The following is a 27,626-nucleotide window of genomic DNA, read 5'->3' on the forward strand; positions in this document are numbered from 1 at the left end:
TATTTATTTATATATATATATATATAAAAACCCATAATTTTGCCAATTTGATTAGCTCTGATAAATACACCAGCGTAAACCCAGAAGCTAAATCACAGATGATTTATACCTTCTTTATCCGTGAGCTTTTCTCCCAAGCCTGTGAGTTTGGCCCGTAGCTCAGAAGCCAGAATGTAGCCCTTCTTATGTTTGTCCGTCATGCACATAGCCTCTAGAATTTCAGTCTTAGGATCTTCCTGTTGCATCTGTCTGTGCATCATGGTTAGAAATGTAGAAAAATCCAACTCCCCTGTCTTAGCTGTGGTGAGGATACAATAAAAGATGTATCAACTACTAACATTAAAGAAAGCAAAGAATTCTAATTCAGGATTAACTACCAAGCATTTTTCTTCAGATTATGCCTGATACCAATTCCTGAACATGCTCAGCATAATGAGACCACTAGTCCAATTGTATATCGGTTAGCCACAGGTGACACTAAGAAGCTATGGAAGAGCAGACAAGGAAGACATATTCCCAATTCAATGTAATGTGTTAATCATGAGATTGTTACCTATTTTGTGGATTTGCAGATGTCTGTCCACTTCATTATATGTGGGACTTGTACCCAGACAGCGCATGACCGTAATAAGGTCTTTGGCTTCAATCTTCCCCTTTCGCTTCTTGTCATAAAGCGAGAAACATTCTTTGAACTCTGCATGAGAACAAGGAAACTACAGTATAAACCAATGCCACAAATATTCTTAAATGTTCTGTACATTTCATTTTTTTAAAAGAACAATTTAGTTTATTTTACTATATTCATAGATCGCAAAGGACAAACACATTACTTTTGTGTAACACAGCTCACCATCAATCTGAGTTTGTGATAAGAATTTTGCCTGAAAAGAGAGTTTTATAAAACAGCATAGATGAAAATTGTACCATGAATCATTGAAAAATGAAATTTAGAGGAGAAAAATGTATTTATGATTTAACGCCATGTCAGTAGCAATGACTATATTCATGGCAAAAACAGTTCAACTGCATCATTCAAACAATTCATTGAGCATCCTTTCAATATGTTTACAATAATTTTACAATTTTGTCTTAAAAATTCAACATGCAAAAAAATAAATAAAAATATAAACCAAAATGACAGTAACAACAAAAATAGCAATAACAATTAGTCTTTAAACTTACTATATGACAAAAATTCTAAAATAATTTCGAGAAACCTTTTAAAAAATGTCCAATTATATATTTTCTGAATAAAAACATTTGTCTAGTTTTAGGAGAAAAAGAATATATCAAACTCACCATGTCTACACACGTTTTGGGTGTTCAGGGAAAGAGTCACTCCCTCTGGATTACCTGTAGGAACTAAAGTCCACTGCACTGTTGACGTAAATGATAGCCTCGTTGTCATAGGAACATTGATATAGGATTCCACCTATCACATTGTACTGTCCACTGCAGTAGGTGCAGCTCATGATCACACTTAATGACTCACAACATATATAGGGAGTACAAACTTTATTCAGAAAAAACAAGGACATAAAAGCAACATTTTTACTGTAAGCCACAATAAATAAATGACTTTATTATTCAGTACACCAAAATTACAAACATGGCACTGTATAGTTTGCCTTGTGAAGATTCAAACTTAAAACCAACTCCTTAAAGGGGATAGTTCATCCAAAAATGAAAATGCTATCATCATTTACTCACACTCAACTTAAACCTGTTTAAGTTTCTTTCTTCTGTTGAACACAAAAGAAGACATTTTGAGAATGTTGGTAAGCAAACGTTTTTTTCCCCTTTCCCTATACTGTGGAAGTCAATGGCTACCGTCAACTGTTTGGTTACCAACATTCTTCAAATGATCTTCTTTTGTGGTCAACAAGAAATTCATACAGGTTTGGAATAAATTGAGGGTGAGTAAATGATGACCGAATTTTCATTTTTGGGTAAGCAATCCCTTTAAGTAACACTGGAACTTAAGTCTATTAAACTTGGTGAAAGCATTTTATATATACATACATATATATATATACACATACATATACATGTATGTATATATAAATATATATATATACAGTGGGTACGGAAAGTATTCAGACCCCCTTCAATTTTTCACTCTTTGTTATATTGCAGCCATTTGCTAAAATCATTTAAGTTAATTTTTTTTCCTCATTAATGTACACACAGCACCCCACATTGACAGAAAAACACAGAATCGTTGACATTTTTGCAGATTTATTAAAAAAGAAAAACTGAAATATCACATGGTCCTAAGTATTCAGACCCTTTGCTCAGTATTTAGTAGAAGCACCCTTTTGATCTAATACAGCCATGAGTCTTTTTGGGAAAGATGCAACAAGTTTTTCACACCTGGATTTGGGGATCCTCTGCCATTCCTCCTTGCAGATCCTCTCCAGTTATATATATATATATACACACACACACATGTATATATGTATTTATATATATATATATATTTTACTGGAGAAATGTCAATGAAATTTAGTTCTGATTTTCTATTAGTATTTAACTGCCTTTGATGTGTAAGGTATAGAAGGACCAAGGCTCTGGAACATAGATGATACCGGGATACTTTTTGCGCAAAACTTTATCATTCCACAGATATGCGACCCAGACCAGAACTAATCCCAGGGTAATGATGAAGTTATAGAAGAGGAAACAGCCATTGCTGTCTAACACGAAGCCCATCCGTCTCTGGCGCATCACAGTGGCAACCATGGCAAAAAAGGTGAAGACATACAGGACAAAGATCTGCCCCTCAGTAATCAGATACCTGAAGAAATAAACCACATTAATGTCTGGACAACATGAACGTTTAATATCTAAAGCCTAATGTATTGTTGGCAAATTTTTTCATTAAATATTCAGTTTTACTTGTAAATACATTACAAAAATAAAATGGCTTCACAAATTTCACAGTGACTTGAAATTCTACATCTCAAAAAAGGCATGCAATTGACTTGAATGAACAATTCACTTACCAATAGTACACTGCACTGGGGCCAAGTAGCAGCCAGCCTGAGTAAGGCATCTTCTCATCTTTAACTTGTGTAAAGCAGCCAGTGAAATACAAGAAGAGGATGAGGAAGAAAGGGACATACCTATAATGATAACAGAATGGTGTGGGGGTAAACTTGTAAATTATAGCACAATTACAGATGAAATATGAGTATGGAAAGTACACTTACCACATGAAATGCCCTAAGTGTTCATCATAGTAATACAGAAGCTCAAAGGAATCAATCTGGAAACCACATAAAGGATTTGTTACTATTATCATTTAAAAAAAAAAAAAGTATTCAAAAAGAGCACATAAATTGGTTGATCTGTACATTTAACTACTGTACCAGTGAGGCAGGCTTCAGATCTTTGATAATGGGGTTTTCTCTGACAGAAAGGTGAAGCTGGTATCCACTGAGGATGAGACGATGGTTAATAGAGTCTCCTACCAGGTGTATGCTAGCTCCCATGACAAAGGTGATGATGCAGAGGTAAACAGCAGAGCGAGGAAGGGCTGTGGGACTCCGCTCAATCAGCTACAAAACGTTAAAGACATGTTTAGATCAAAACAATGTACTATTGCAATGCTCTTCTAGACTTCGATTATGTCCGATCAAAACTCTACAATGATTCGGTAACGCAGCAGCACAGCACGTCTTCAACAAGCCCAAAGGGGCCAAGGCACAACTCTCTTTATCTCCCAGCACTGGTTACCGGTTGAGGCTCACATCAAGTTCAAGTAGGGCTGGACAATATGGCCAAAACGGATATCACGATATATTTCTTAATTTCGGTCGATACGATATAATTCCGATTATCGATATGAACACTATCTGAAAGACATTAATGCTTGCACACAGAACAGCTACGGGCTCTGCACCCTTCTACTTCCACTCGCTCCTTCTACATCCCCTCTAGAAGCCTGAAGTTGGTAAGTCAGCGACGCTTTGTGGTACCATCATGGAGAAGCAAAACAAACAAACAAAAAAAACTTTCCAGAAAATGTTCATTCACTGTTCCTTGCTGGTGGAATGATTTCCCCACCATCATCCGGAATGCGGAGCACTTAAAGGGACAGTTCACCCAAAAACGAAAATTACCCCATGATTTACTCACCCTCAAGCCATCCTAGGTGTATATGACTTTCTTCTTTCAAACAAAAAGTGTGTCCATCCATCATAAAAAGTGCTCCACATGGAGAAAAATATCCATATTAAAAACTTTATAAACCGTAATCTCTAGCTTGCATTACCCGTCGTATGCGCGTTCACGAAAGAGTGACGTTCCAGCAGATGATGTAGGTGTAACATAGCGCAAGTATGGTTTATAAAGTTTTAAATATGGATATTTTTCTTACACAAATGCTTCGCTTCAGACTTTATTAACCCCCCGGAGCCATGTGGGGCACTTTTTATGATGGATGGTCACACTTTTTTGTGGGCTTCAAAATCTCGACCCACATTCACTGCTATTATAAAGCTTGGAAGAGCCAGGACATTTTTTAATATAACTCTGATTGGATTCATCTGAGAGAAGAAAGCCATATACACCTAGGATGGGCTTGAGGGTGAGTAAATCATGGGGTAATTTTCATTTTTGGGTAAACTATCCCTTTAACTACATCCTACTTTAAAAACAAAAATCTATGCTTTCACTTTCCCTTAATCACTCCCTGTTCTAGCTTGTACTGAAACTGTATGTTATGAGCATTACTTGTGTTTATTTGTCTTTTGTTGAATCACTTGTATTCCTCATTTATAAGTCACGTTGGATAAATGAATCGTCTGCTAAATTAATAAATGTCTACTTTTGTATCTCAAACAAAAGCACTCAAATATATATATATATATATATAGGCTAAGGGTTAGAGGAAAGAAACATCCTATAAGAACTGCACATTAAGGTCCACTGTGTGTGCGTGTGTGAATATATCCTTTTGTTAATATTTCAAGTGTATAAGAAAGTGTGTACCTTCAGTAATAAGAACGGTGTGATGACATTATATGCCATGTGAAAATAATCTCCAACACTGGGTTTATTTAGAGGAAACCATTCCAGGGGCATTATGATCTAAATTAAAAATATACAAAAAAATGTTAATGGTATCAAAGAAGAAAAAAATACATTAATGCATAAATATCACAGCTTGGTTCAACCTGTACCATAGCAATTGGCCTCCCAAAGTCCAATATCCAGTTCTGCACAGTGAAACAGAGCCAGAGGTCTGTGTGAAACTGGGACTGTGCTGCAGCTGTAGAAACTGTTTTCTCACTCCCAGCCCTGCTTTAAAACAAATTACAGCATGTTCATTATAAATTCTAGCATTAATAAAAAAAAAAATAATCGCATGCCATGCTTTTCAGCTGCCAGATTAATAAAATGTTTCTCAGTACAGTAAATAACCGGACAACCCTGTGGTTTGTTCAGGTAACACTGCACCATCAAATGGTGATATTAGATAACATTGCAGCATTAAAATATGAAAGGCTACACTGTAACATTAGGCTGTAGTTAACGTCGGTGATAATAACACACAATTCTCGCAGAGCTCCAAAAATGACCAAACCTCAAAAATGCCGGTGTCAAAGCTGCAGACTGTGGTCTTCTCCGCATGGTTAATGGATTAGCTCTTATAGTAATTTCAGGACTTTGTATTGATCAACGCTGCTATACTTTCGTAGCCAAGCATTCATTCAGTCAGTCAGTCACATGCCAGATCCTACACCGAAGCTGTAAAAGTTTAAATGCATAATACGTTTCGTATATATCTTAATATACGACTTATATTGACGATTTACATCTACTTCAGTTCCAGTTCACTGCATACACGGAGTCAAACAATTTCTTAAGACGTTGTTTTTGTTTGTTTGAATCACGTGACCGGTTCAGATCGGTTTTTCTTCAGTGATGGCTGCAGCACAAAATATAGGACTCTTAGGACTCTACTGCCATCTGCCGGACTTCAATAATACTGTCCATTCAGTCTGTAAAATACTCCTTGTATAAATTCGGAAAAGCGTGCTATTTTACTATTTCTGCAATAAATTTGTATCTTTATATGGCAGAAGTAGTGCTATTCTGAAAGCAGCCCTCGACAATGACAGTACACATTTCACTCATCTTTATTTGCTTCTTTCCCATGGATGTGTGGGCAATGGGCATGTATATCCATACTGTATATGGACATGCCTTTTATATGACACAAGACTGTCTGTTTGCAAACTATCTATATTTTCAATAAACAGCATCAGCTAAAACGATAATACTTCTAATAATGATGCCAGTACCACCACTAAAGGTACAAAACATTGAGCGAATATGTGATTGAATAGATTGGCAAGTTACAGCATCTAATAAAAATATGCAATTTCCCTTACATTCTCACACAATCAAACGAGTATATATCGTCATATACCGGTTTAGACATGTCAGCTACATCTTGTTTACATCTTGTGTTATTTTTTGACTGAATATTTAAAATAATTTTAATTTAACCACCATTACTTATAAAAAATGAGTTGTTAGACATTTATAGCGATTATGGCGTCAAATATATCAGTCAAAGGTGTGCACTTGTCACTAAGGCACTTTTATTTTGAAGGCAGAAGACAATAACAGTCCTAAATTTTGCAACAATATTGGGGAAGATATTGAAATTAATGAAGTATGGAGTATGATAAGAAAAATGGGAGGGAAGCAAAGAAATAGCAGCATACCTGTATTAGCATATAAAGAAAGACTTGTGATATCAGACAGTGGAAAAGCGGAGGCGCTAGCAGAAACATTTGTTAAAGTGCACAGTAACTCAAATTTGTCAGAAGAAAGGAGGAGGTATAGGGAGTATAATGTGAGTAAGAACCCTCAATTACTGGAGGAAAAAGGACCATCTGGATGTACTTTAGTTTACTCTGTATGAGCTGAAGAAAGCTCTTGCAGGGGTTAAACAAACTTCACCAGGAAGAGATGATATTTGCTATGAGATGGTAAAACATCTATCAGAGACATCACTAAATATAATTTTAAGCCTTTTTAACAAGGTGTGGGAATCAGGGAAGTTACCAGCTGATTGGAAGCATGGTATCATTGTGCCAATTGCAAAGCCAGGCAAGGATCATACACAACCAAATAACTACAGGCCCATAGCATTAACATCGAATCTTTGTAAACTGATGGAACGTATGGTAATGAGCAGATTGGTGCATATCATTGAGAAGAAAAACCTTTTCTCCCCATACCAAAGTGGTTTCCGGAAAGGGCGAAGCACAATGGACTCTGTGCTTTGTTTGGAAGCAGAAATAAGAAAGGCACAAGTAAACAAGGAAGTGTTAGTAGGAGTTTTTTTCGATGTTGAAAAAGCATACGACATGATGTGGAAAGAGGGACTTTTAATAAAATTAGAAAGAATGGAAATAAAAGGAAGAATGTATAATTGGATCAAGAATTTCTTGTTTAAAAGAACTATACAAGTTAGAGTGGGTTCTGCATTATCTCAGATTTATCCAGTAGAGAATGGAACACCTCAAGGAAGTGTTAGCAGTCCTGTTCTGTTTAATCTAATGATTGATGATATATTTACACAGATAGACATGGGGATAGGAAGGTCCTTGTATGCAGATGACGGTGCGCTGTGGAAAAGAGGGCGCAATATGGGGCATGTGGAGAAGTGTATGCAGAATGCTGTTAAAAAAGTAGAGAATTGGGCTAGTGAATGGGGTTTCTGTTTCTCTGTAGCAAAAACTCAGGTGATCTGTTTTACAAAAAGGAAAATTAATCCAATTATGAATATTAAAATGTATGGTCAAAAATTGGAGCAGGTGTCAGTAATTAGATTTCTGGGAATGTGGATGGATTCAAAACTGGATTTTAGAATTCATATTCAGAAAATAGTAGACAAAGGTAAAAAAGCAATAAATGTAATGCGGTGCTTGGCAGGTGTTGAATGGGGGGCATGTCGTCAGTCTCTTAAAAGAATATACTGTGCACTGATAAGAGCAAATATTGATTATGGCAGTATGGTGTACAGTTCGGCATCTAAAACACAACTTTTAAAGATCGAGGCAATTCAATCACAAGCACTGCGAATATGTTGTGGAGCAATAAGATCGTCTCCAATAGCAGCAGTACAAGTAGAGATGGATGAAATGCCTCAGGAAATTAGAAGGCTCAAGTTAAAGATGAGATACTGGATTAATATAAAAGGACACTTAGATAGTCATCCAGTTAAGAAAGTTCTGAAGGATTGCTGGGAATACGAGTATAAAAAACTATCAAGCTTTGGATGGACTGCCAATGAGGAGGCACAGAATATGGGAATTAGTGACATCAATATTGCTCCTTCTGTGGCAACTTCAGCAATTCCTCCTTGGCTTTTCCCTATGCCTGTAGTTGACATTCAGCTATATGAAGAAAAACATAACCAGGAAAGAAGTATGCTAACAAATATAGCAGTGCAGCAATACATTGAACAAACTTATTATAGTATATTGCAAATATACACGGATGGCTCTAAAGATCCTGAGTCTGGAATAACAGCAGCAGCAGTCTACATACCCCAATTCAAAGTCAAAATTTCAAAAAGAATTTCAGATCACATATCTGTTTATACGACAGAGACAATAGCAATATTCCTAGCTCTTCAGTGGATAGAAGAAGTACAGCCAATAAGGTCAGTAATTTGTACAGACTCCCTTTCAGTTTTAAATAGCTTGCTAAGTGGAATTTCAACAGCAAGGCAAGATATCATTTTTGAAGTGATGCAGAGTCTATTTAGAATAAGACAATCTGGTCTTATGGTAAATTTCCTTTGGGTACCATCACATATGGGTGTGGAAGGAAATGAGGAGGCAGACCATCTGGCTAAACAGGCTCTGAGACATGCACAAATTGACATTAAAGTGTCAATGAGTAAAGCAGAAGTAAAAGGGTTAATTGCAAATGAAATAAGAAAGAAATGGCAGAAGGAGTGGGATAGTGGAACAAAAGGTAGACACTTTCATCATGTTCAAGAGAAAGTAGGTCAAGAAAGAAGAAAGTTTGGCAACAGGAAAGAAGACGTTTTAATGTCAAGAATGCGTATTGGACATTGTCTGTTAAATCAGTGTCTGTATAGAATGGGGAAGCATGAAACTGGAAAGTGTGACAAATGTGGTCATGCAGAATCAGTAGAACATGTACTTATAGAGTGTGTTGCATATGAAGGAGCAAGATTTCAACTAATTCAAGCTTTAGGATCATTCGGAATAAATAATTTGTCACTTCAGGTTCTGTTAGGAAATAGCCCAAAGCAATCAAGAATATTTCATGAATTAATAATTTTCTTAAAAGAAACAAGACTGATCAATAGAATTTAGGATACAGGTGTAGTAAATAAAGCGGGAATAATTGGCGTTGTATTATAAAAGGAAAAAAGGAAAAAGGGGAAAAGAAAGGAAAAAAAAAAAAAAAAAAGAAAAAATATTATATATATAGATATTTTTTTTTGTTTTGTTTTTGGCTATAGTTCTCAAACTTCCAATCATTATGCGCTCCACACTCCTATCCAGTAGGTGGCGGGAATGCACCATTTAAGTTGGTTTGCCAACCGCCATTAAATTTAAAAGAAGAAGAAAAGAAGAAGAATAACAGTCCTGTGATTGTATGTAGCCATTTTAGAGCTATCTCTCTCCACGGCCTACCTAGCCGTTTCTCTCTTCACATCGCCAGTGTAAAGTTCACCGTGCTGGATTAAAGATCTTGTCATCTTCAGCAAAGCGAGGTATCACTAGAAAATGAGCGTTATTTTCATTTGACCACCATTTGATCAGGCCATCTAATGAGAGCGTTTCAGGAGTGTTTACGCAGTGCCGGGGTCCGTTTAATGAGGTATACATATGTTAGCGCATATCCCTGTCATGATGGGAGACATGTCTGTCAGTGCTAGGTGCTAAGTATAATACAACGCTTGTAAACACTCCGGATCAAACGGAAGTTGTCTAACTCACCTAACGTAAAGCTGTCAGATTTATTCTCTCAGTGTTTAGATGGTAATTGCAGGGGTTGTTTTTGTTTATTTTGTTACACCAGTGTTGTTTTAAGGAGCACAGGCTAGCAGGGTGTTTTGGCTAACTGAACACCACTAACACTGCTTTTCAGTACAGTTTTATGAGTTGTAATCTGCCTTGTTGATCATGTCGTGAGTTTATTAGAGACTAAACCTTAGAGCTACAGTATTTGGGGTGAGGTGCAGACTAAAGCCGGCTAATTTACTCAGAATCCTTCACAGAAATGCGTGTGATAGAATAGTTACAGGGTTATAGTGAGCTGTTTTATACAACTGTTCTGGTCCTCTGATTTGACAGATCGAGTGACCTAACACATCTGCTGGTAGTTATTAGGATGACAGCAGTGTCACTGTTTTTAATAGATCCGTTTTTATTCGAGAATCGAAACGTAGTTGCGTGGCTCCTGCCTGCAGCACGAGCAGAAGAGCGTCGGTGTTTCCAGCAGCGCTCTGAGTATGGGATGCCAAACCTCTCAAAATTAGCAATAAATAAATATACAAAGAAATGTAAAAAAGCAAAAATAAATATATGAAGAAAATAAAAAACATAATTATTTATTCTTTTATTGCCTTGTGTTTTTATTTTTTTCCACATTTATTTTTTCTTTTAATTATTTATACTTGTATTTATTTCCACATTTACATAATTATTTAGATATTTATTTCTATATTTATTTATTTCTAAATTTCTTAATTGTCACATTTATTTATTTCTACATTTCCTTATCTGTAGGGTAATGAGAAGAGCATGCTTTACCTCGGGAATAGTAATCCAGACAGAGTAGGCGAGTTGTAAGCTTTGAGGCCACAGTTACACCTTGTGTTGCCCAAAGGAAATACAAGAAATGTAGCCTACAAGACGGACCTGTTGGTATTGTAGTGGGATGAATGACTTAGATTGGCAATATGGACAAAATCTGATATCATGGGTTAAGTCATTTAATATCTCCTAACTGTATGTATACTACGGAGACCATAAAGGGACATGTTGGTGGGAGGAAAAAATATTTTTTTAATTTTTTGCATTCTCTCGCAAAACTTTTGCATTCCCCTGAGAAACTTTGTGTTCGCTCGCAAAACTTTTGCGTTTTCTCGCAAAACCAGTTGAGTTCAGACAAACACTTCCTGTTTACTTTACAGCTTGCAGTAAACGCTTAACGCGGCTTAATGAAGATTATACAAAAGATATGTATTAAAAATATGTATGTCCCAAAGCCTTGCTTTGAACTTTCTAAAATGCTTAATGTGGCTTAATATACTAAAACAGTTACATTGGAGGACCAAATTCAGTACACCTTATTAATAAAGCTTACTATTTACAGACTATTTATCAGAATAGGCCAGAATATGACATGCTTAGCTTAACGTTGCTTAATAACCCTATAAGAAGACAGTGATATAAAAAGCCCACATTTTATACATAATTTATAAAAAAAAAAATTATACTATGTACAGGCAAGCAAAGCACTAATCCATTAAGCCATGTTAAGATTTTTCTTTATAATGTGTTTTCTACGGGGAAAAAAATACGTTCTGTATACTTGAGTCCAAGTGAGAACGCAAAAGTTTTGTGAGCGAATGCAAAGTTTCTCGGGGGAATGCGACAGTTTTGCTAGAGAATGCAAAAGATTTGAAAGATATTTTTTCCTCCCATCCCGTATTTTTCCCACCAACATGTCTCTTTAGGGTCTCCGTAGTATACATACAGTTAGGAGATATTAAATGACTTAACCCATGATATCAGATTTTGGCCATATTGCCAATCTAAGTAATTCATCCCACTATCAACAGGCCCGTCATGTAGGCTACACTTCTTGTATTTGGTTTGGGCAACACAAGGTGTCACTGTGGCCTCAAAGTTTACAACTCGCCTACTCTGTCTGGATTACTATTCCTGAGGTAAAACACGCCCTCCTCATTACCCTACGGATAAAGAAATGTAGAAATAAATAAATGTGAAAATTAAGAAATGTAGAAATAAATAAATGTGGAAATAAATAAATATAGAAAGAAATGCGTAAATAAATACGTAAATGTGGGAATAGATAAATGTATAAATAAATAAAATAAATGGAAAAAAATAAAAATAAACAAATAAGGAAATAAAAGTATAAATAATTTTTTGTACTTTTCTTTGTATATTTATATATTGTTTTGTTTATTTTTGCTTTTTTACATTTCTTTGTATATTTATTTATTTCTAATTTTGTTAGGTTTGGCATTCCATATCTGAGTGGGTTTCTCTCTCTCTCTGAGCAGGGAGCGGGAAATGGAAAACACGGAGTGGTGCCGCGGAGAAGGATTGCAGAACGAGGGGAATTTCAGTCGCTTTGCTACATATGCTATTCTAGGCTGGGTTTCAGCCTGTACGGTGGTTGGTGAAACTAATCATCTTGATGATTGATTTTTCATTGTTGTATGTAAATAAAAACAGTATAGGAAATTTGCCAGAACTATGACATATGCCAGACTTCTCCAATCATCTAGTCCGCTTGAACCCACCCCTGCAGGCTTGCAGGTGTTTTTTCAGGTATAGGTCTCTGTAGGACAGTAATGGGAGTTTCTAGACCAGTGGGCGAGGCCATAACAGATGGGCGTTTTCGATCGTGTTGCCTGATTTGCTCAAGTAGTGCTCACTGCAGAGCTGAATGATATCCAGCTCCTCCTCTCTGAGATCTCATTATGATCTCAGGAGTTATGTTTAGAGATAGGGTTAGGGTGTGGTTGGGCCATCTAGCACCACACATTACGTTCAGCGATGGGGGAGCTGGACATCAAGCTCCACCCATTGGCTCTGGAGTGAGCAGCCTTTTGATTTGCTCACGTCTCAGTGACAGTTGTGTTTAGGGAAGGGGTCAAGTAAGGGGTATCATTTTCATTGCATGATTTATTAACACCCACCAGTTTGAAAACACCCACAAATTTAGAAACGCCCACTTTTGTTCTGCAGACAGCTCATACTCCCATTTTTGAGTGCAACAGCTGCATCTCAAAATCCAACCGTTAGATAGTCAATTCTCCACCATACATTTTTTTTTCAGTAATCCGTTACACTCAGATGTATATCACAATACAGAAGAAAAGATCTGCTGCTACTTCCGTTTCATCGCAACTATCAGCACATCTATGATTACATACAACCTAATGTACCGTACCCTACTTTTAACATGCCATGCTGTAAAAAGAGCACATTTAGCAGCAATGAGTGCTTTTTCAACTATGCTGACACATTATTTATTCAAGACCTGTTTTGTGAGGAATACAATTACTTTAATATAGGAGTTTATGTGCAGTCATTGCCATCTGTATGTTTGTGAAAAATCAGTTTTTAGCTCTGTTATTTGTGTCTGGCAACTGGCAAGTTGTTTGTCTACAGTCATGGAGAAAGTTATGCCTTCAACAAAATACCACAAGTGTGACACCCTGTTCATTTATAGTTCATGCATAGTTCATGCATAATTTACCTCTCACCCACCATTTTATACCGTGCATGAAATGGTGGGTGAGTTTTGTAGCCATTTTCTATAAAAGACCTCTTTTTTTAGTTTGGTGATAGACATAGTCTGTTTCAATGTGGAAACCAGCCCATGCATCATCTCTATATGTTGCATTGCTTTTTTTTTTTGTATCTATCAACCGCAGAAGTAGTTCCATGTAGAGGGTATAAGCCAACAGTACTTTTAGACTAAATCGGATGTTGCCGCCTTGCATTATGAATCTGCGTCCTATGTATAGTAAGGATTTCTTCCTCTTAATTCTCATGACAAATTTAGAGGAACCTTGTACAAAATTGGAAAACACCACTTCCTAAAAACAAGCTGAATCTTAACTTTAACCTGTTTCTGGGCTTGAAACTTTCAGGCAGCACTTTGCGATAAACACATTGCAAATTAATATAAGAGCAAATTAAATATTTCTTCAAAAATTAAGTAGTCTGAATGATGGCCTATTATTCTTGTTTCAGTTGATCATTGTCTCTATCCAGCTATCATATCTGCCAGCAGATGAGCTGACTCTTGATCTGGCAGATGTAGAGCACACTGGTTTACAGGACAAAGGTTACAGCCCACTGATAACTGCAGAACATTGGACACTGAAAACAACCTTCCATTGGTTTACTTCGAGTCATGTTCAATGTGATTTTAATAAGTGTTTAATTCAAATAAGATCTATACAATTCATTGAACCCTTTAACAAAGGGGAATTGAGACAATGATAGGACTCTTTCTCCTTTTTACATCTGAACCATTGTCGGCTGATTATCATGCAATTTATGAACAAAATCGGTTTCTTTAGAATCTTGCAAAGTGTATTTTACTTTCCAGTTTGTATATTAGAAATGGTTGTTTATTGTCATAAGAGTTTCTGACTTTTTATGAATTTATAGTTGCAGTTTCAATTTTATTTGTTTTATTTCATAAGTTTTTGTACAGCTGGTGACATAACCTGGACTTTGGTCTGTTTCTGGCAAAGCTGTAACATTTGGATGAAGGATGTCAAGGTTGTCTCCTGCTCGACATAAAGCACGTTAATAAACGTTTTATGGTGTCTAGTGGCAGGACCTGATTTTTAATTCAGTAAATGCATAAATAATATCCAGGGTTTGCAGAATGTAATAATTTGAGTGGTGAATAGTTTCTATAAGTGCCTCCTCCTATTTATTGTTCAAAGTGCTTCCACTGAGATGGTTTTGGTGCATCTGTTCAATGACTCCATATCTTTTTAAATTCCAAGATGTGTGAAAGGTGTGCTTTGGGAGACACGCTTACAAGAGAGAAATGTTTGAGCTCAGGCCTCTGTGGGGATTTCACAACCATGTGAACGACCGCTAGTAACCTCTCATGTGCCCTCTTGCTCTCTTTTTTTCTCCCTCCTTTTTCCTTCTCTCCCTCTCTTACTCACTCACCTACCTTCTCTTGTCATTCTTTCCAGTTGCTTGTTTTTCTCTCACTTGCTTTCTTGTTTTTATAAAATCCTTCGGAACACCTCAGCATTGGAGTTGTACAACCTTCAAACAGAAGTCAGACTCTTGTTTTTCCTCTCTTTGTTTTGCTGTCAGTCAGAAAGCTGCAACACAGAGGAGTCTGTTATAGGAGAAGTTTCCTCTGATGGCATCCAGACTATTGGACAGGATAAAAATGATGTGCTGCTATTGATGCAGAGAACAACATGGACAGACAATAACAAATCGTCACGCTAGGGGTAAGTGGAGCTCTCACTCGCAATAACGTGTTCTGCTGCTTCAGCTCCCATATGCACACACCATATCAGGGGTGTCCAATCCTGCTCCTAGAGGGCCAACATCCTGCAGAGTTTAGCTCCAGCCAGCTTCAAAACACTTGCCTGGAAGTTTCTAGTAAGTCTAAAGACCTTGATTAGCTCAGGTTCAGGTGTGTTTAATTAGGGTTGAAGCTAAACTCTGCAGGTCAGTGGCCCTCCAGGAAAAGATCTGGACACCCCTGTTCTATATAAAACAATGCATATTAGGTGTTTTTATTGTATGCACTTTACCTTAATGCTCAAATCCACGTTCTGTGTTCATAGATGCTAATCTTTAGTGTCATGCTTATCTTTCAGATGTTAGAGTGTGTAAACCTGCTGTGTTTTTTAACTGATCTTATTGATATATCAGCATAAAGATGTCCAGATTAGGGTTGGGCCGATATACGATGCCATCGTCCATCGCCGATGGCTGACAGACATCATGATGTTGAGCCGGCATCGTGATCCCCCCCCCATACCCCTCATACCCCCCGCAATCCGCTGCATCCCAATTCCGTGATCGGAAAGGAAATTAAGTGTACTACAGAACCCCTAAAGGGAATAAATAGCCTACGAGATGGGATGATAAAAAAAATATTTCAATACTTTCTATTGCAATTACCGTATTGGCCCGAATATAAGACGACCCTTATTATAAGACGACCCCCCTTTTTCCAGATGTACCTTTTGGAAAAAGGCTTTTTGAAAAGCCAAATCTTCTTTTTTCTCAGTTATTTTCATATTGCATATTTTTCCTATTTTAATTTTTGTTTTGAAAGTATAGTAAAAACTGGTAAAATGTACCAACAATCACATAAAAAAAATATACACTTTAAAAAAAACAGGTAGCCCATCTGAATTAGGACATTTAGGCTATCCATCTAATAGTAGCCTACCAAAATCTTATTAACAGTAGAAGTTAAATCTTACTGTAGTCTTCAAATCTGGGTACTGTCTTGCGTTTTAAAATCACAAAGGGAGTTTGGTCAGGCTAACGTGACAGTCACGACTCATGCAGCTGTAAGGTTTTCTTTCTCTTGTTTTTACTTGCGATCTTTACAACACGCATTACATTACGTATTTCATGGCACACTCATTTTATGCGTATTTGGCGCCACCTATTGTTGTGGGTGTATTATTGACATGTCAAAGTCTAGACCCTGCATATAAGACGACTGCGTTTTTTCAGATGTATTTCCAAGGAAAAAACATTGTCTTATATTCGGGTCAATACGGTATATCGTTGGGTAATTATACTGTATATAAATTGCGGGCATCAGGGAGCCGCTACTAATATGCAGGGCTCTCATTTTACTTTCACTTTCACTTTCGAGATTCGCGGAGCGGCCTTACCTACCACACATTTTACAAGATTAGATATTTGTCAGTGGTGCTCAGTATATGCAAATCATTGTCCATTGTCCTATTAGTCATCTCTCCTTACTCTGTGTATGTGGTAAGTGGACTTTCATGTACTGTAATGTAATAGTCTACTGCTAGCAAGCGGCTAACCATGTCCCTTTAGTGGCTCCATAGAGCACGTTATTTGTTTTCCGTGCCTTTCTGCAAACGGATTCACGCTTCGGGCACACCCCCTAAAATCCCCGCCCCCCCCATGTCATCATCCATCACGATGTTTCACTGTAGACATCGTCCGATGCCAATTTGGTAGACATCACCCCAGATATTGAAATTCGCCAATAATATAAATCTATATTACTTTTACTACTTTTTAAAGAAAGAAAGAAAAGAAACATAAAATAAAACAAACTAAACTAAATAGTTAGCATGCTCCAACTGAAGTTATGTATTCTGTGAATTTCTTTACATCTTCATCAATATAATTTATTTTAGGAGGAGTTGGAGTGCATTTGGCCTGTCAGTTAAGGACATTGTTATTAAAAGAAGTTCCCCTTAGAAGTCTTGTTTTTTTTTTTTTTGGTAGCATTTTGTTTTTGTGAGTCATGGTTCTTTTGCTTATAGCTGATAAGGTCATATTGTAGAATTGAATCAGCATATTTTTCTGCATTTTTAAGGCATGGTCACATTTACCCTTGCGTGGCAGTTTCCCAGGCTAGGCAGGACCTGTGGTTGTGGACTGCCCACACAGAGGTCACTGGCAGACCAAGTAACTTGCTGTTTGGCCAGAGCTGTGATTTTATATGTCAAAGTTCAAAAAACTTTGATGTGAAATTTGTCTACCATTGGAAGTCCATCAGGGAAATTACATTACATTAATAAATTATTTTGTCATGCCAGGGTTAATGTGATTGAACCTTTATCCAAAATATCCTTTCCCAAATCAGATGTCCCTCTCTGTTAAAAACTCTCAAAGAAACATCCATGAGTGACCAGTCTTGACCAATTAATTTTTTTTTGCGCTTTCAATTCCTATTCTGAAGTATGTAGTTCATACAGCATGCTTAGTTGACAAAAACTTACATTCACTTTGATGAATATTTCTCAATTGTATTTTGTTTTTTTGCTGTGCACAGTTTAGCTTAAGAAAAAATCCCATGATGTGAAAGGGTGACTGTGTAGTTTTTGTGAGCTTTCCATACAGAAGTGTGACTACTTAAGGAACTGTACTGGCAGTCATCAGTGAAGATCAGCATTGCGTGCATTCAGACAGTGAGAGTGGCAGACCACTGCTGCCCATATTACGTGTGCTGACTTTGTACATGACAGGTGTGTCGTTGCTTTTTGAACACGTTGTGCTGCTTGCCGCTCTACTTTGTAGGTGGTTTTGATTCAATATTAAATTTTATATTCAAAGATAGTGTCAGTTTGAGGCAGTTTTGGTGACTTAACATTATAAACAGAATCAGGCAGTCTTTCAAGGCTTCAGCTTTTGCTTTTATCATGCTCTGCAGGTGCAGTCTTGGTTCGTTATGACAAGTGGCTGTGTGGAAGATGTCCACCCTTTCTACGACTGATATCACTGATGTTGGTCATGGTAAGACTCTCATTTTTCTTTTACTAGAATGTGAAAATGTTCACATACAGAGAGTGGATAAAAATCAGAAGTTGCCAGAACATATTTGACCACTTTAGTCACACCTATAAATATTTGAATGTCAATGCCTGTGGCTTTTATTTCTAAGAAAAATAACACACGCTTTACTTTACAACATATTTCATGAAAGGTTTTGTGAACTTGAGGAACTGACTTCATGTATCCACTAGAATCACCTTGACAACAGTAATTTAAAAGTAATTGCAATATTCAGTCAGAAAAGTGTTATGAGTTATTGTGAGATAATGTATGAATTTTATGGCATAAACAACAAAATATCAAACCTGCTAGACATTGTGTTAGTGTTGCTTAAAGGGGCTGTTCTGTCATAATTTTCTCACCCTTATGTTGTTCCAAACCTGAATGACTTTTTAATTCAGTGGAAACTAAAATAAGATATTTTGAGAAATTTCTCAGTGATTTTTTTTTTTTTTGCGTGATTAAAATACCATTTGTGTAAAGGTATGTTGCTATGTAGAGGTGTGGATAAAAACATATAAACCATTTTTAGGGTGTTTTCATGTTTGTAAATAACCAATTAACCAACTGATACATAAAAATATGGGTCATATGTGTTATGTTTATGCATGTTGTTGTTGGGTGTGTGATATGTAATAATCATCCATTAGAACCAGAAATTGAGCAAAATGTCTAAGGTTTTCAGCATATTTCCAACTATTTGGTACCTTGTTTCAATGACTAATCCAAAGGGCTCCCTGTATAATAATATATACATGCAAAACACAGCATGTGACATGACCAAAATTCATGTGTCTGCATGTGTATGCAATGCTATATTAAAAAGTATCTACAAAAAAAATCTAGTCATTCTTACTAATTGACTAGTTGATTGTTTTGAACGCCTATTTAATCAACCGACCCAGCCTTAATAGAACTGTGTGTTGTTGGTATGTGTGTACAGGGGACTCTCTGTGCTGTGCCAGTAAAGAGGGCCCTTCAGCAGCGACAGCAGAAGTGAAACAGGAGAATCTCAGTCAGACGGCCTCATACGGCACCTCACACAATGACCTGAACGACACGCTGCTCATGGAGCCCAGCGACATCAAGATGTACCCCACAGAGGACACACCTGTACCAGGTGAGATTGAACAAATGCAGGATACTTCTGGACTCTTTTCATAGATAATATACTTCACATTGCTTATAGTGTAAAAGGATTCAGATAATGTTGAGTTGAACTTTACCTATTGCATAAGGTGTGACACGTGACTTTTAGACTGTCAGTTTGAGTATGTGAATATGTGTGGGTGAACTGGCTTAACTGGTTAAGTAAACACAAATGCACTCATTCATGAGTTAGGTTGTGTGGTATTATTTCATGATTTATTTGTGAATGAGGCTTTGGATTTGCAAAGGTCATGAGTGTTTCTGTCTTGTGTATGTTTGTGCAGAGGGTCAGCCAGTCAAGAGAAAGAAAGGCCCTGCTCCCAAGATGCTGGGGAATGAGGTGTGTAGTGTATGTGGAGACAAAGCATCTGGCTTTCATTACAACGTGCTCAGCTGTGAGGGTTGTAAAGGTTTCTTCAGGCGCAGCGTCATCAAAGGAGCTCAATACACCTGCAAGAATTCGGGCCGCTGTGAGATGGACATGTACATGCGCCGCAAGTGTCAGCAGTGCCGTCTGCGCAAGTGCAGGGAGGCCGGCATGCTGGAGCAATGTGAGTGACACTCTTTGAACATCAAAGATTGAAACTGTTGAAAACAGTTAGGCTGCTTAATATTTTTGTAGAAACCATTATACTTTTTTTCAGGATTCTTTCATGAATGGAAAGTTCAAAAGAACAGCATTTATGTGAAATAGAACATTTTGTGACTTTAATGCATCCTTGCTGAATCAAAATATAAATTTTATAAAAAATAAAAAAAACACACATTTGGAACAGCAGTGTACCTTTCTTTTTCACCTATGTGTGGCTTTTTTCATTAAACATGAATGTCATAAGCAGTCCATACAGATGCCGTCAATCATTTATCTTATCTGTTATGATATATTCATATGACATTATGATCATGTAGTGCTTGTTTTGCTTATCGTTATCTCTCTGTCTATTATAGGTGTGCTGTCAGAAGAGCAGATCCGACTTAAAAAGATGAAAAAACAGGAAGAGGGGACGGCACGTACCTCTGCAGTGGCAACACCCGGCCCTGCCCCTGAGATGCCCCCTCTGGCTCCTGAACAGCAGGAGATGATCGAAAAACTGGTGGCCATGCAGAAACAGTGCAACAAAAGCTCTTTTCTTGAACGGCCCAAAGTCACTGTAAGTGCATTTAAGTGAGCTTTAAAAGTTTCATTTCAAGCGGACAAAAATAGTCATTTGTTGTTTTAAAATGGAATAGTCTTGACTGAAATCGTACTAGTCTGGTTTTTGTGAAGGCGGACTAACAGGCCAGTTAATACGATTGTAGCTCAGCTTTGTAAAGCATTTAATACATGTTTATTCAACTACAGTTGCCCTTTGCGTTGTGCGTTTGCTCAGAAAGAAGTGTATTTAATCCTTCAAATATCCAATTATGCATTGTGCCATATAGATCGAATCTTTCTGAAACTGTGATGCATTGATCCTAAAAGTTTACATCAAGATCTGTTGTTTTTCAGCCATGGCCACAGAGTCAGGACCCACTTAACCGAGAGGTTCGACAGCAGCGATTTGCTCATTTCACTGAGCTGGCGATCATGTCTGTGCAGGAGATTGTAGACTTTGCTAAACAGCTGCCTGGCTTCCTGGAGCTCACCCGAGAGGACCAGATCGCCCTGCTGAAGACCTCAACTATAGAGGTTAGACTTGACTGACCTTTAACACACATTGTTTTCGGTCGTGTTCTATTGCTGTTTTTTGTGTGCGCAGATGGAGCACTGTTCTTTGGCAGACTTGTTTCTGCTGTTATTTTGAAACACGGAGTGCTTAAGAAAAACTGCCACCTGGTGACAGATGTTGTGAAAAACCAAGCACAGCCTGTACTGCTTGTTTAACGTACCTGCTAAACTTTTGTCCTGTAGATCATGCTGCTAGAGACTTCCAGACGTTATAATCCAGCAATAGAGAGCATCACCTTCCTCAAAGACTTCAGTTACAATAAAGAAGATTTTGCCAAAGCAGGTACTGTATGAAATTTTATTCAAAAGTTTTAAACTTGCCTAATGTTTACAATAATGAAGAATATTATTTGTTACAGCTAGGGCTTGCAGGTATGTCAAATTTGCATCATTATTCTTTTTTAAAATAACTACTTTGTGAAATGTATTCTTATCATTAATAAAAAAAAATGTAAATACCTTTATTTTGGTAATATAGTCCACCCCTAGTTCAAGCCTTATGAATATTTTGTGTGGGTTTTATTTGAGACCTGTTTTTGTTGTTCATGTCCTAAAATGATCTCTGTCCTCTCTGGCTCGTCCGCAGGGCTGCAGTTTGAGTTCATCAACCCCATCTTTGAGTTTTCAAAAGGCATGAATGACCTCCACCTGGATGAGGCAGAGTATGCTTTGCTCATCGCTATCAACATTTTCTCAGCAGGTCAGTTTGACACAAGCACCAATTTTATATTGTTTGGCTTCTGGTGTGTCTTATCAGGCATTTATTTGGCCCTATTCCTGTTTAGAAATATCAGTATGTCCCATTTTCAGGGGTGACGAAATAAAAAAGCAGCAAAATAATTATGAGTACAATGAGTTTTATAACGACACAAAACCTCCTGCTATAGAAGAGTATTTGTATTCAGCTTGCTATTATGGATTTCTAATAATTAAGCCTTGTTTGAGTATCATAAAGGGTTTAATATGTTATGCTATGTTTTGAAAGGGGAAGCCATTTTTAATATCCCATTAGATTTAGTAGTAATTTTAAATCTCTAATTTGAGAAATGGCATCTGGTGTGCTGCTGCGTTATTTTGAGAGATTTTTAATGATCCATCCTTCAGTAATTCCCAAGGCACTTTCTCACAAAACAAATGAAATGCAGCATCATTCTTATTAATTTGTGTCAGTCACTCTTGCTATTCTTGTCTTGTCTTGTGTGTGTGTGTGTGTGTGTGTGTGTGTGTGTGTGTGTGTGTGTGGTGGGGGTCAGACCGACCGAACGTGCAGGATCACGAGTTAGTGGAAAGACTACAGCAGCCATATGTGGACGCTCTCCACTCTTACATCAGAATAAAACGACCCAACGTGAGTATGACTTACCTTAGAGGGCAAAAATAACACTTAAAGAAGAAAAATTAGTGCTAAAAGAATATTAGTGTTTTGTTATAGTGTTTGTTCATTTGTAAGTCATACAATACCATTCAAAAGTTTGTGGTCAGTAAGATTTTTTTTAATGTTTTGAAATAGGTCTCTTATGCTCACCAAGACTACATTTATTTGATTAAAAATACAGTAAACAGGGTTCCCACGCTTCTTGAAAGTACTTGAATTTCAGATGTATGGATTCAAGGCCTGGAAAGTACTTGAAAACAAACATAGGTCCTTGAAAGTGCTTGAATTAAATTTGAAATAAATTTTGTTTATGGCGCTATTTAAAAAATTGTCCTATATGTTCTGTCAAAGACCGAACAAGCGGCACTAATGATTGGGGGTGGAGATGGGGAGCGCGAAAAAAAACATATTATTTACTATTTACTTGTCTTTTTTAGTTCAAATAAGGCCATGTCCAGACGTACACGTGTATTTTTATAAACAGAGTTTTTCCTTCTAACGTTTTTAAAAAAATCTCCGTCCACATGAAAACGCAAACGCGTGGTCCATGAGAAATAGTCCTGTTTATCAATATTTTAGAAATTTAATTTGAATATTACCAGTACTGACTTCAATGGATTTCATTAAATTCCTTTGAACACGACTGCTCAAAACGGTCTAAATGTATGAAACCTACACATTCTAAACATTATTACTCTGAAATGAGGTCTTTCATGACACTACATATGCTGGGGTGTGAATTTGATAGGGTCTTGATATAAAATAAATGGTGCTTGAAAAAGTCCTTGAATCTGGTGTTCATGAAAGAGTGGGAACCCTGAGTAAAACAATAATATTGTGAAAAACATTTTTGTATTTTAATATATTTAAAAAAAATGTATTCCTGTGATGGCAAACTTAATTTTCAGTGTCACATGATCCTTCAAAAATCATTCTAATATGCTGATTTGGTGCTCAAGAAACATTTCTTATCATCATCATCATCAATGTTGAAAACCAATGTGCTGCTTATATTTTTGTGGAAACTGTGATCATTATTTTTCAAGATTTGTTTAATAAATACAATTTATTTTACATTCAAAAAGAAATCTTTTGTAACATTATAAATATTTATATAACATAATACATGTTATAAAAAAAATCTTACCCCAAATGTTTGAATGGTAGTCTATGTAAGATTATAGTAAATATATTAGTATTTTGTCATACAATTGACTATAACCAGTTTTATTGTAGTATTATTTATATACTATTATAACATTTATAAATATTTTAAATTAGCTTTTATTTTTATATTTTCAGTTTAATTTGTTTTATTGATTTTGTCATGTGCTTGTCACTTCTATTTCTTTTTAGCTTTTTTTAATCTCAGTTTTTCATCTATTTATATTTCATTTTATTTCAGCTTTATTTCAGTTAACAAAACATGATTTTAGTAGTTTTTGTTAACAATAAAAACACTGTATAACTGATGAGATTTTGCTATTTCTTTGTATTCCCAATCATCTGCTCATTAATCCCCACCAAAGGATCATCTGATGTTTCCCCGGATGCTGATGAAGCTGGTCAGCCTACGCACACTGAGCAGCGTCCACTCAGAGCAAGTCTTTGCTCTGCGCCTCCAAGACAAGAAACTCCCACCTCTGCTTTCTGAAATTTGGGATGTCCACGAGTGAGCCAGCGCTCCACCTCCAGGACAGAATGAGCCAGTGTCAGGAAAACATGGGTGGGCAGGGGTCCTCTACAGACAGAACACAGGGTCATGATGTCCTTAAGGGCTGAAATATCTCCCACTGTCACAAGAAGCCTGGTTTTATCATTCTCTTCCATGACTTCTATATTTTGGACCCAGTGGTCAGTGAGCTGCTTCCTTTGAATGTGCTATTGATAGACTGTATGGCCAGAAGTAGCTCAGGGACTGTTCAGAACAGGTGATGGTTATTTGACCATGATCATTTGGGCTTGGGCATCTGGATGGGTTTGGATTCAGAGACTGACTTGCTGGAGTGAGCAGCCACAAACAGAGTGGTCATGATTTTTTTAGTTGTTGTTTTTGTTTATACCTAATGTTTCCAGTACCAAAAGCTTTGAGCAGGTTTTGGCAATGGTTTCTACTTTCTAATTTACAGAAGAGGTTGTCTTGAAGGTTCTTCATTACAGAAATGTAGTTTATTTACAATGTTTTTGTGATTCCACTCTGACTGGTTGATTGGAATTTTTTTTTAACATGCATAGATCATGCACAGCAATGAGTAACACAGTCTTCTGTTAGTGCAAACTCATTCGCTCAGTTTTATAACATGATGTTTGACATGCATTTAGTCTCTTAATTAATGTTAAACCGCAATCTTCTGTTAGCATCCAAAGGTTTTTATGGACAAAATCAATCAGTGCTTTACCAGTACAAGCCATTCAGAGCCTGTGTTACACTGATCCAGCATATCACAACGTACACAAGGAATTCTGTTTTCTGCTGGTTGGAATATTCAGAAGAAGAACTGACAAACCGAATGGCCTGATTTTATGAGGTCGAACGTATTGCAGATGTATTCTGCACACCAACCCAATGTTTTGGAGTGGTTAAAAGGGCTTACCAGTGTAGCATATGGTTGGCAGGGATCGGTAAGACTCACTGGAGCCATTAAACCGAATCAGTGTGCTGCTCAACTCACAGCGACTACTGAGATACATAGATAGATAGATAGATAGATAGATAGCCTTCAAGTGTGAAGCCTTCTGAAAACTTAATGTAGACCTTGATTATTCCTTTTCCATTACATTATCATGTTTAGTTACTGCAATCTCCAACCTAATATGCTGTAGTTTCTCTTTTTTTGACTCGTCAGTTCTACTTGGACGGCTGATGTTGTTTGGCAGTTCATTCTTGAAAACTTAATATACATGCACAACCTAATTCTCAGTTTGATGCCTGTCTCGATCAATGTGTCATTTTTGTCCCTGAATGCAACACAAATCACAGATGAACAGTATAGTACTATATATCTTCCAAAATCAGTGGTTGAAATTGTCATAGAAAAGTCATAATTTGTCATAATTTTTCTAGTATCATTGTTCTGTTTAGTTCTATATACACCCATTCTTCAATGAGGATAGTTTCGTCAACTTGATTTACACATACTAAATAATTTAATTTTAATATTCCTTTTTGTGTGATTTTGAAATGATCTAGCAGGCTGTTTGAACACAGTTTTGTTGTACCTCATTTGTACATTATGATGATATTCAGATAGTATGAAAGCACAACTTAGAATAAAACCTGTCCCATCTACATCAAGAGTGATCGGCGATGTATGCGAAACAACCCTATTTTGGTATTAAACTGAACTGTATGACAGCAGTAGCTCTGAAAAAAGGGACTAGGCAAACGAGAGCTCTTTGTAATGTCTTATTATGCTCCGTAGCAATGCAAATACCCAGTGTGACCATGTCCAATTCAGGTTTTACTGATCTTAAAAACCACTTTTATGAAAAACATGGGTTGTGGTGAATCAATTACAGAAACTAACATTACAGTTAGCTATACAGTTGGTTTGCTGTGGCATTCTTTGCCCTGCCTGTGCAAATTATTGAGACTTTGTTTCCTGAATCAGATGCCCATTTGTATGTTTTTATACCACCTTTCTGTCAGCTTGTGAAATTGCTAAAGCACATTAGTTTTTCTCAAGCTCTTTTTGATTTCTGATTAGATGTGTCCAGGCTCATTTAAGTCATTTCCGATCTTTCACAAGGGCTTGAAAATACAAGGTGTGTTATTGCAGGTCTTTTACCTTCATCTGTTCATATTTCCCCAGTTGGCTGAGCAGCCAAACTCAGACAGTTCACATGAAACTTGGTATAAAACCCACTGTAAGACATGCATCGTTGAACCTCAGTGATCTTCCTGATGATTTGTCATTGCTTATCATCTGTTTGTGCACATATGAAGTGTGATGAGGGCATAGACAAATTCTAGTAATCACCATAATGAGCGTTTACTCTCGCTGCACTAAGCTTTGTTTTCTCCAAACTGAAATGATACTATTATTTTCGAACAGAATATTATTACATGAGGCAGAGTGTAATGCAAAGTTGATTGTGGTTCTAATTTATTTGTACCCTCTCAGCTCAGTGGACCTCATTGCTCTGATTAACATTAGTCTTCAATAGAGAGTCGTGGAAGAACATAGACAACATAGAAATGCAACCTTATGTTTTAACGCCTTAAGTCCTTGAATGTATACTGCTTTATATGTATAAATTAATAGTAGACTAAATTTATTGTTCTGTGAGAGTATATATTTATCTGATAAAAAATGCTGAAAAACTTAGATGACTTAAAGCCTATTCTTTATATTACCTAAAACAGGGAACCTCCGTATTGTTTGTCTTTTTATTATTCTGCTGTTTATTTAATAGATCAGGGTTGACCCTGTAAATAAATACTGAATCTGAGCTTACAACATTGGTGTCAGTGATCTGTCTATTAGCATTTGTGTTATGTAAGCAGGGCTATTTTCAGACACCAGTTGCTTGTCACATTCAAAATGGTTGTCATAGTAACGACACTAATTCGTGGAGATTCAGTGCATTGAGTTCCACGAATCTGAATGCATTATTTGTAAATTGACTGTTAAGATAAACATTTTGCACAATTTAGTATCTGTAATATCATATAAGCGTCTCCCAGCATCCTAATTTAAGGAAACATGAGCTTCCGACAGAGGCATACTGTGTTTGTTTACTCAATCAAACCCTCTGAGCGATATGCAAATAACCAGTCTCCACGTCATCAGTTTGCGCCTGTGCAATCTTACCATTTGAACCACACTCTAGCACATAATGAATGTTTTCACCTTTATCCTCGTTCCGACATGCCATTGTTAAATAAACGCCAGAAAATCGTTAGTTCACGTGTCGGACTGTAAGCCTAAACGTGAAGGCGTGTCCCCTCTAGATGACTGAATGGTTCAGTCCAGCCTCCGGCTGTATGCGGAACTCACGCTCGGGTACAGTAGTGATGGGAAGTCCGATTCTTTTCCCCGAATCGGTTCTTTTGAATCCTTCGTTTCAATGA

General features: G+C 36.9%; 3 protein-coding genes across 4 annotated transcripts in view; 1 reads left to right on the plus strand and 2 right to left on the minus strand.

The window, feature by feature from the left end:
- Positions 1-1,717, minus strand: part of LOC107664379 (calmodulin-like protein 4) — a 2,143-nt gene extending 426 nt beyond the window's left edge. Inside the window, exons 1-4 of the mRNA XM_016454929.1 lie at positions 1,300-1,717; positions 851-881; positions 554-694; positions 110-298 (exon numbers count right to left, since the gene is read on the minus strand). Coding sequence (XP_016310415.1) covers positions 110-298; positions 554-694; positions 851-881; positions 1,300-1,302 — 364 coding nt within the window. The 5' untranslated portion in view covers positions 1,303-1,717. The remainder of the gene's footprint in view (positions 1-109; positions 299-553; positions 695-850; positions 882-1,299) is intronic.
- Positions 1,718-2,483: 766 nt separating this feature from the next.
- Positions 2,484-5,938, minus strand: LOC107664375 (CLN6 transmembrane ER protein). 2 transcript variants are annotated; one of them, XM_016454924.1, is made up of 7 exons: positions 5,591-5,938; positions 5,187-5,304; positions 4,996-5,094; positions 3,372-3,560; positions 3,213-3,268; positions 3,006-3,125; positions 2,484-2,797 (listed from the first exon to the last, which is right to left on the minus strand). In XM_016454924.1, the coding sequence occupies exons 1-7, from the start codon at positions 5,635-5,637 to the stop codon at positions 2,530-2,532; spliced, it is 897 nt and encodes a 298-aa protein (XP_016310410.1). In that variant the 5' UTR covers positions 5,638-5,938; the 3' UTR covers positions 2,484-2,529. The 2 variants fall into 2 exon arrangements, with proteins under 2 accessions (XP_016310410.1, XP_016310409.1); XM_016454923.1 differs by having other exon boundaries at positions 5,187-5,307.
- Positions 5,939-9,641: 3,703 nt separating this feature from the next.
- LOC107664377 (oxysterols receptor LXR-alpha-like) lies at positions 9,642-26,990 on the plus strand. Its single transcript, XM_016454927.1, has 11 exons — positions 9,642-9,778; positions 15,123-15,265; positions 18,199-18,281; positions 19,264-19,440; positions 19,754-20,020; positions 20,418-20,620; positions 20,959-21,138; positions 21,361-21,460; positions 21,764-21,877; positions 22,431-22,525; positions 24,082-26,990. Exons 3-11 carry the CDS (start codon positions 18,239-18,241, stop codon positions 24,226-24,228), a joined length of 1,326 nt encoding a protein of 441 aa, XP_016310413.1. The 5' UTR covers positions 9,642-9,778; positions 15,123-15,265; positions 18,199-18,238; the 3' UTR covers positions 24,229-26,990.
- The last annotated feature ends 636 nt before the right edge of the window (positions 26,991-27,626 follow it).

This window comes from Sinocyclocheilus anshuiensis, unplaced genomic scaffold (assembly GCF_001515605.1).
Source record: "Sinocyclocheilus anshuiensis isolate Anshui unplaced genomic scaffold, SAMN03320099.WGS_v1.1 scaffold307, whole genome shotgun sequence".
Classification (NCBI taxonomy): Eukaryota; Metazoa; Chordata; class Actinopteri; order Cypriniformes; family Cyprinidae; genus Sinocyclocheilus; species Sinocyclocheilus anshuiensis.

Coding starts and splice junctions, on each gene's coding strand:
- LOC107664375 (XM_016454923.1), bottom strand. CDS start 5,637: ATGCGGAGAAGACCACAGTCTGCAGCTTTGACACCGGCATTTTTGAG. Junction 5,308..5,590: donor TTGACACCGGCATTTTTGAG/GTTTGGTCATTT, acceptor TTTGTTTTAAAG/CAGGGCTGGGAGTGAGAAAA. Junction 5,095..5,186: donor TTGGGAGGCCAATTGCTATG/GTACAGGTTGAA, acceptor TTTTTAATTTAG/ATCATAATGCCCCTGGAATG.
- LOC107664377 (XM_016454927.1), top strand. CDS start 18,239: ATGTCCACCCTTTCTACGACTGATATCACTGATGTTGGTCATG. Junction 20,021..20,417: donor GGCCGGCATGCTGGAGCAAT/GTGAGTGACACT, acceptor TGTCTATTATAG/GTGTGCTGTCAGAAGAGCAG. Junction 21,461..21,763: donor AGAAGATTTTGCCAAAGCAG/GTACTGTATGAA, acceptor GCTCGTCCGCAG/GGCTGCAGTTTGAGTTCATC.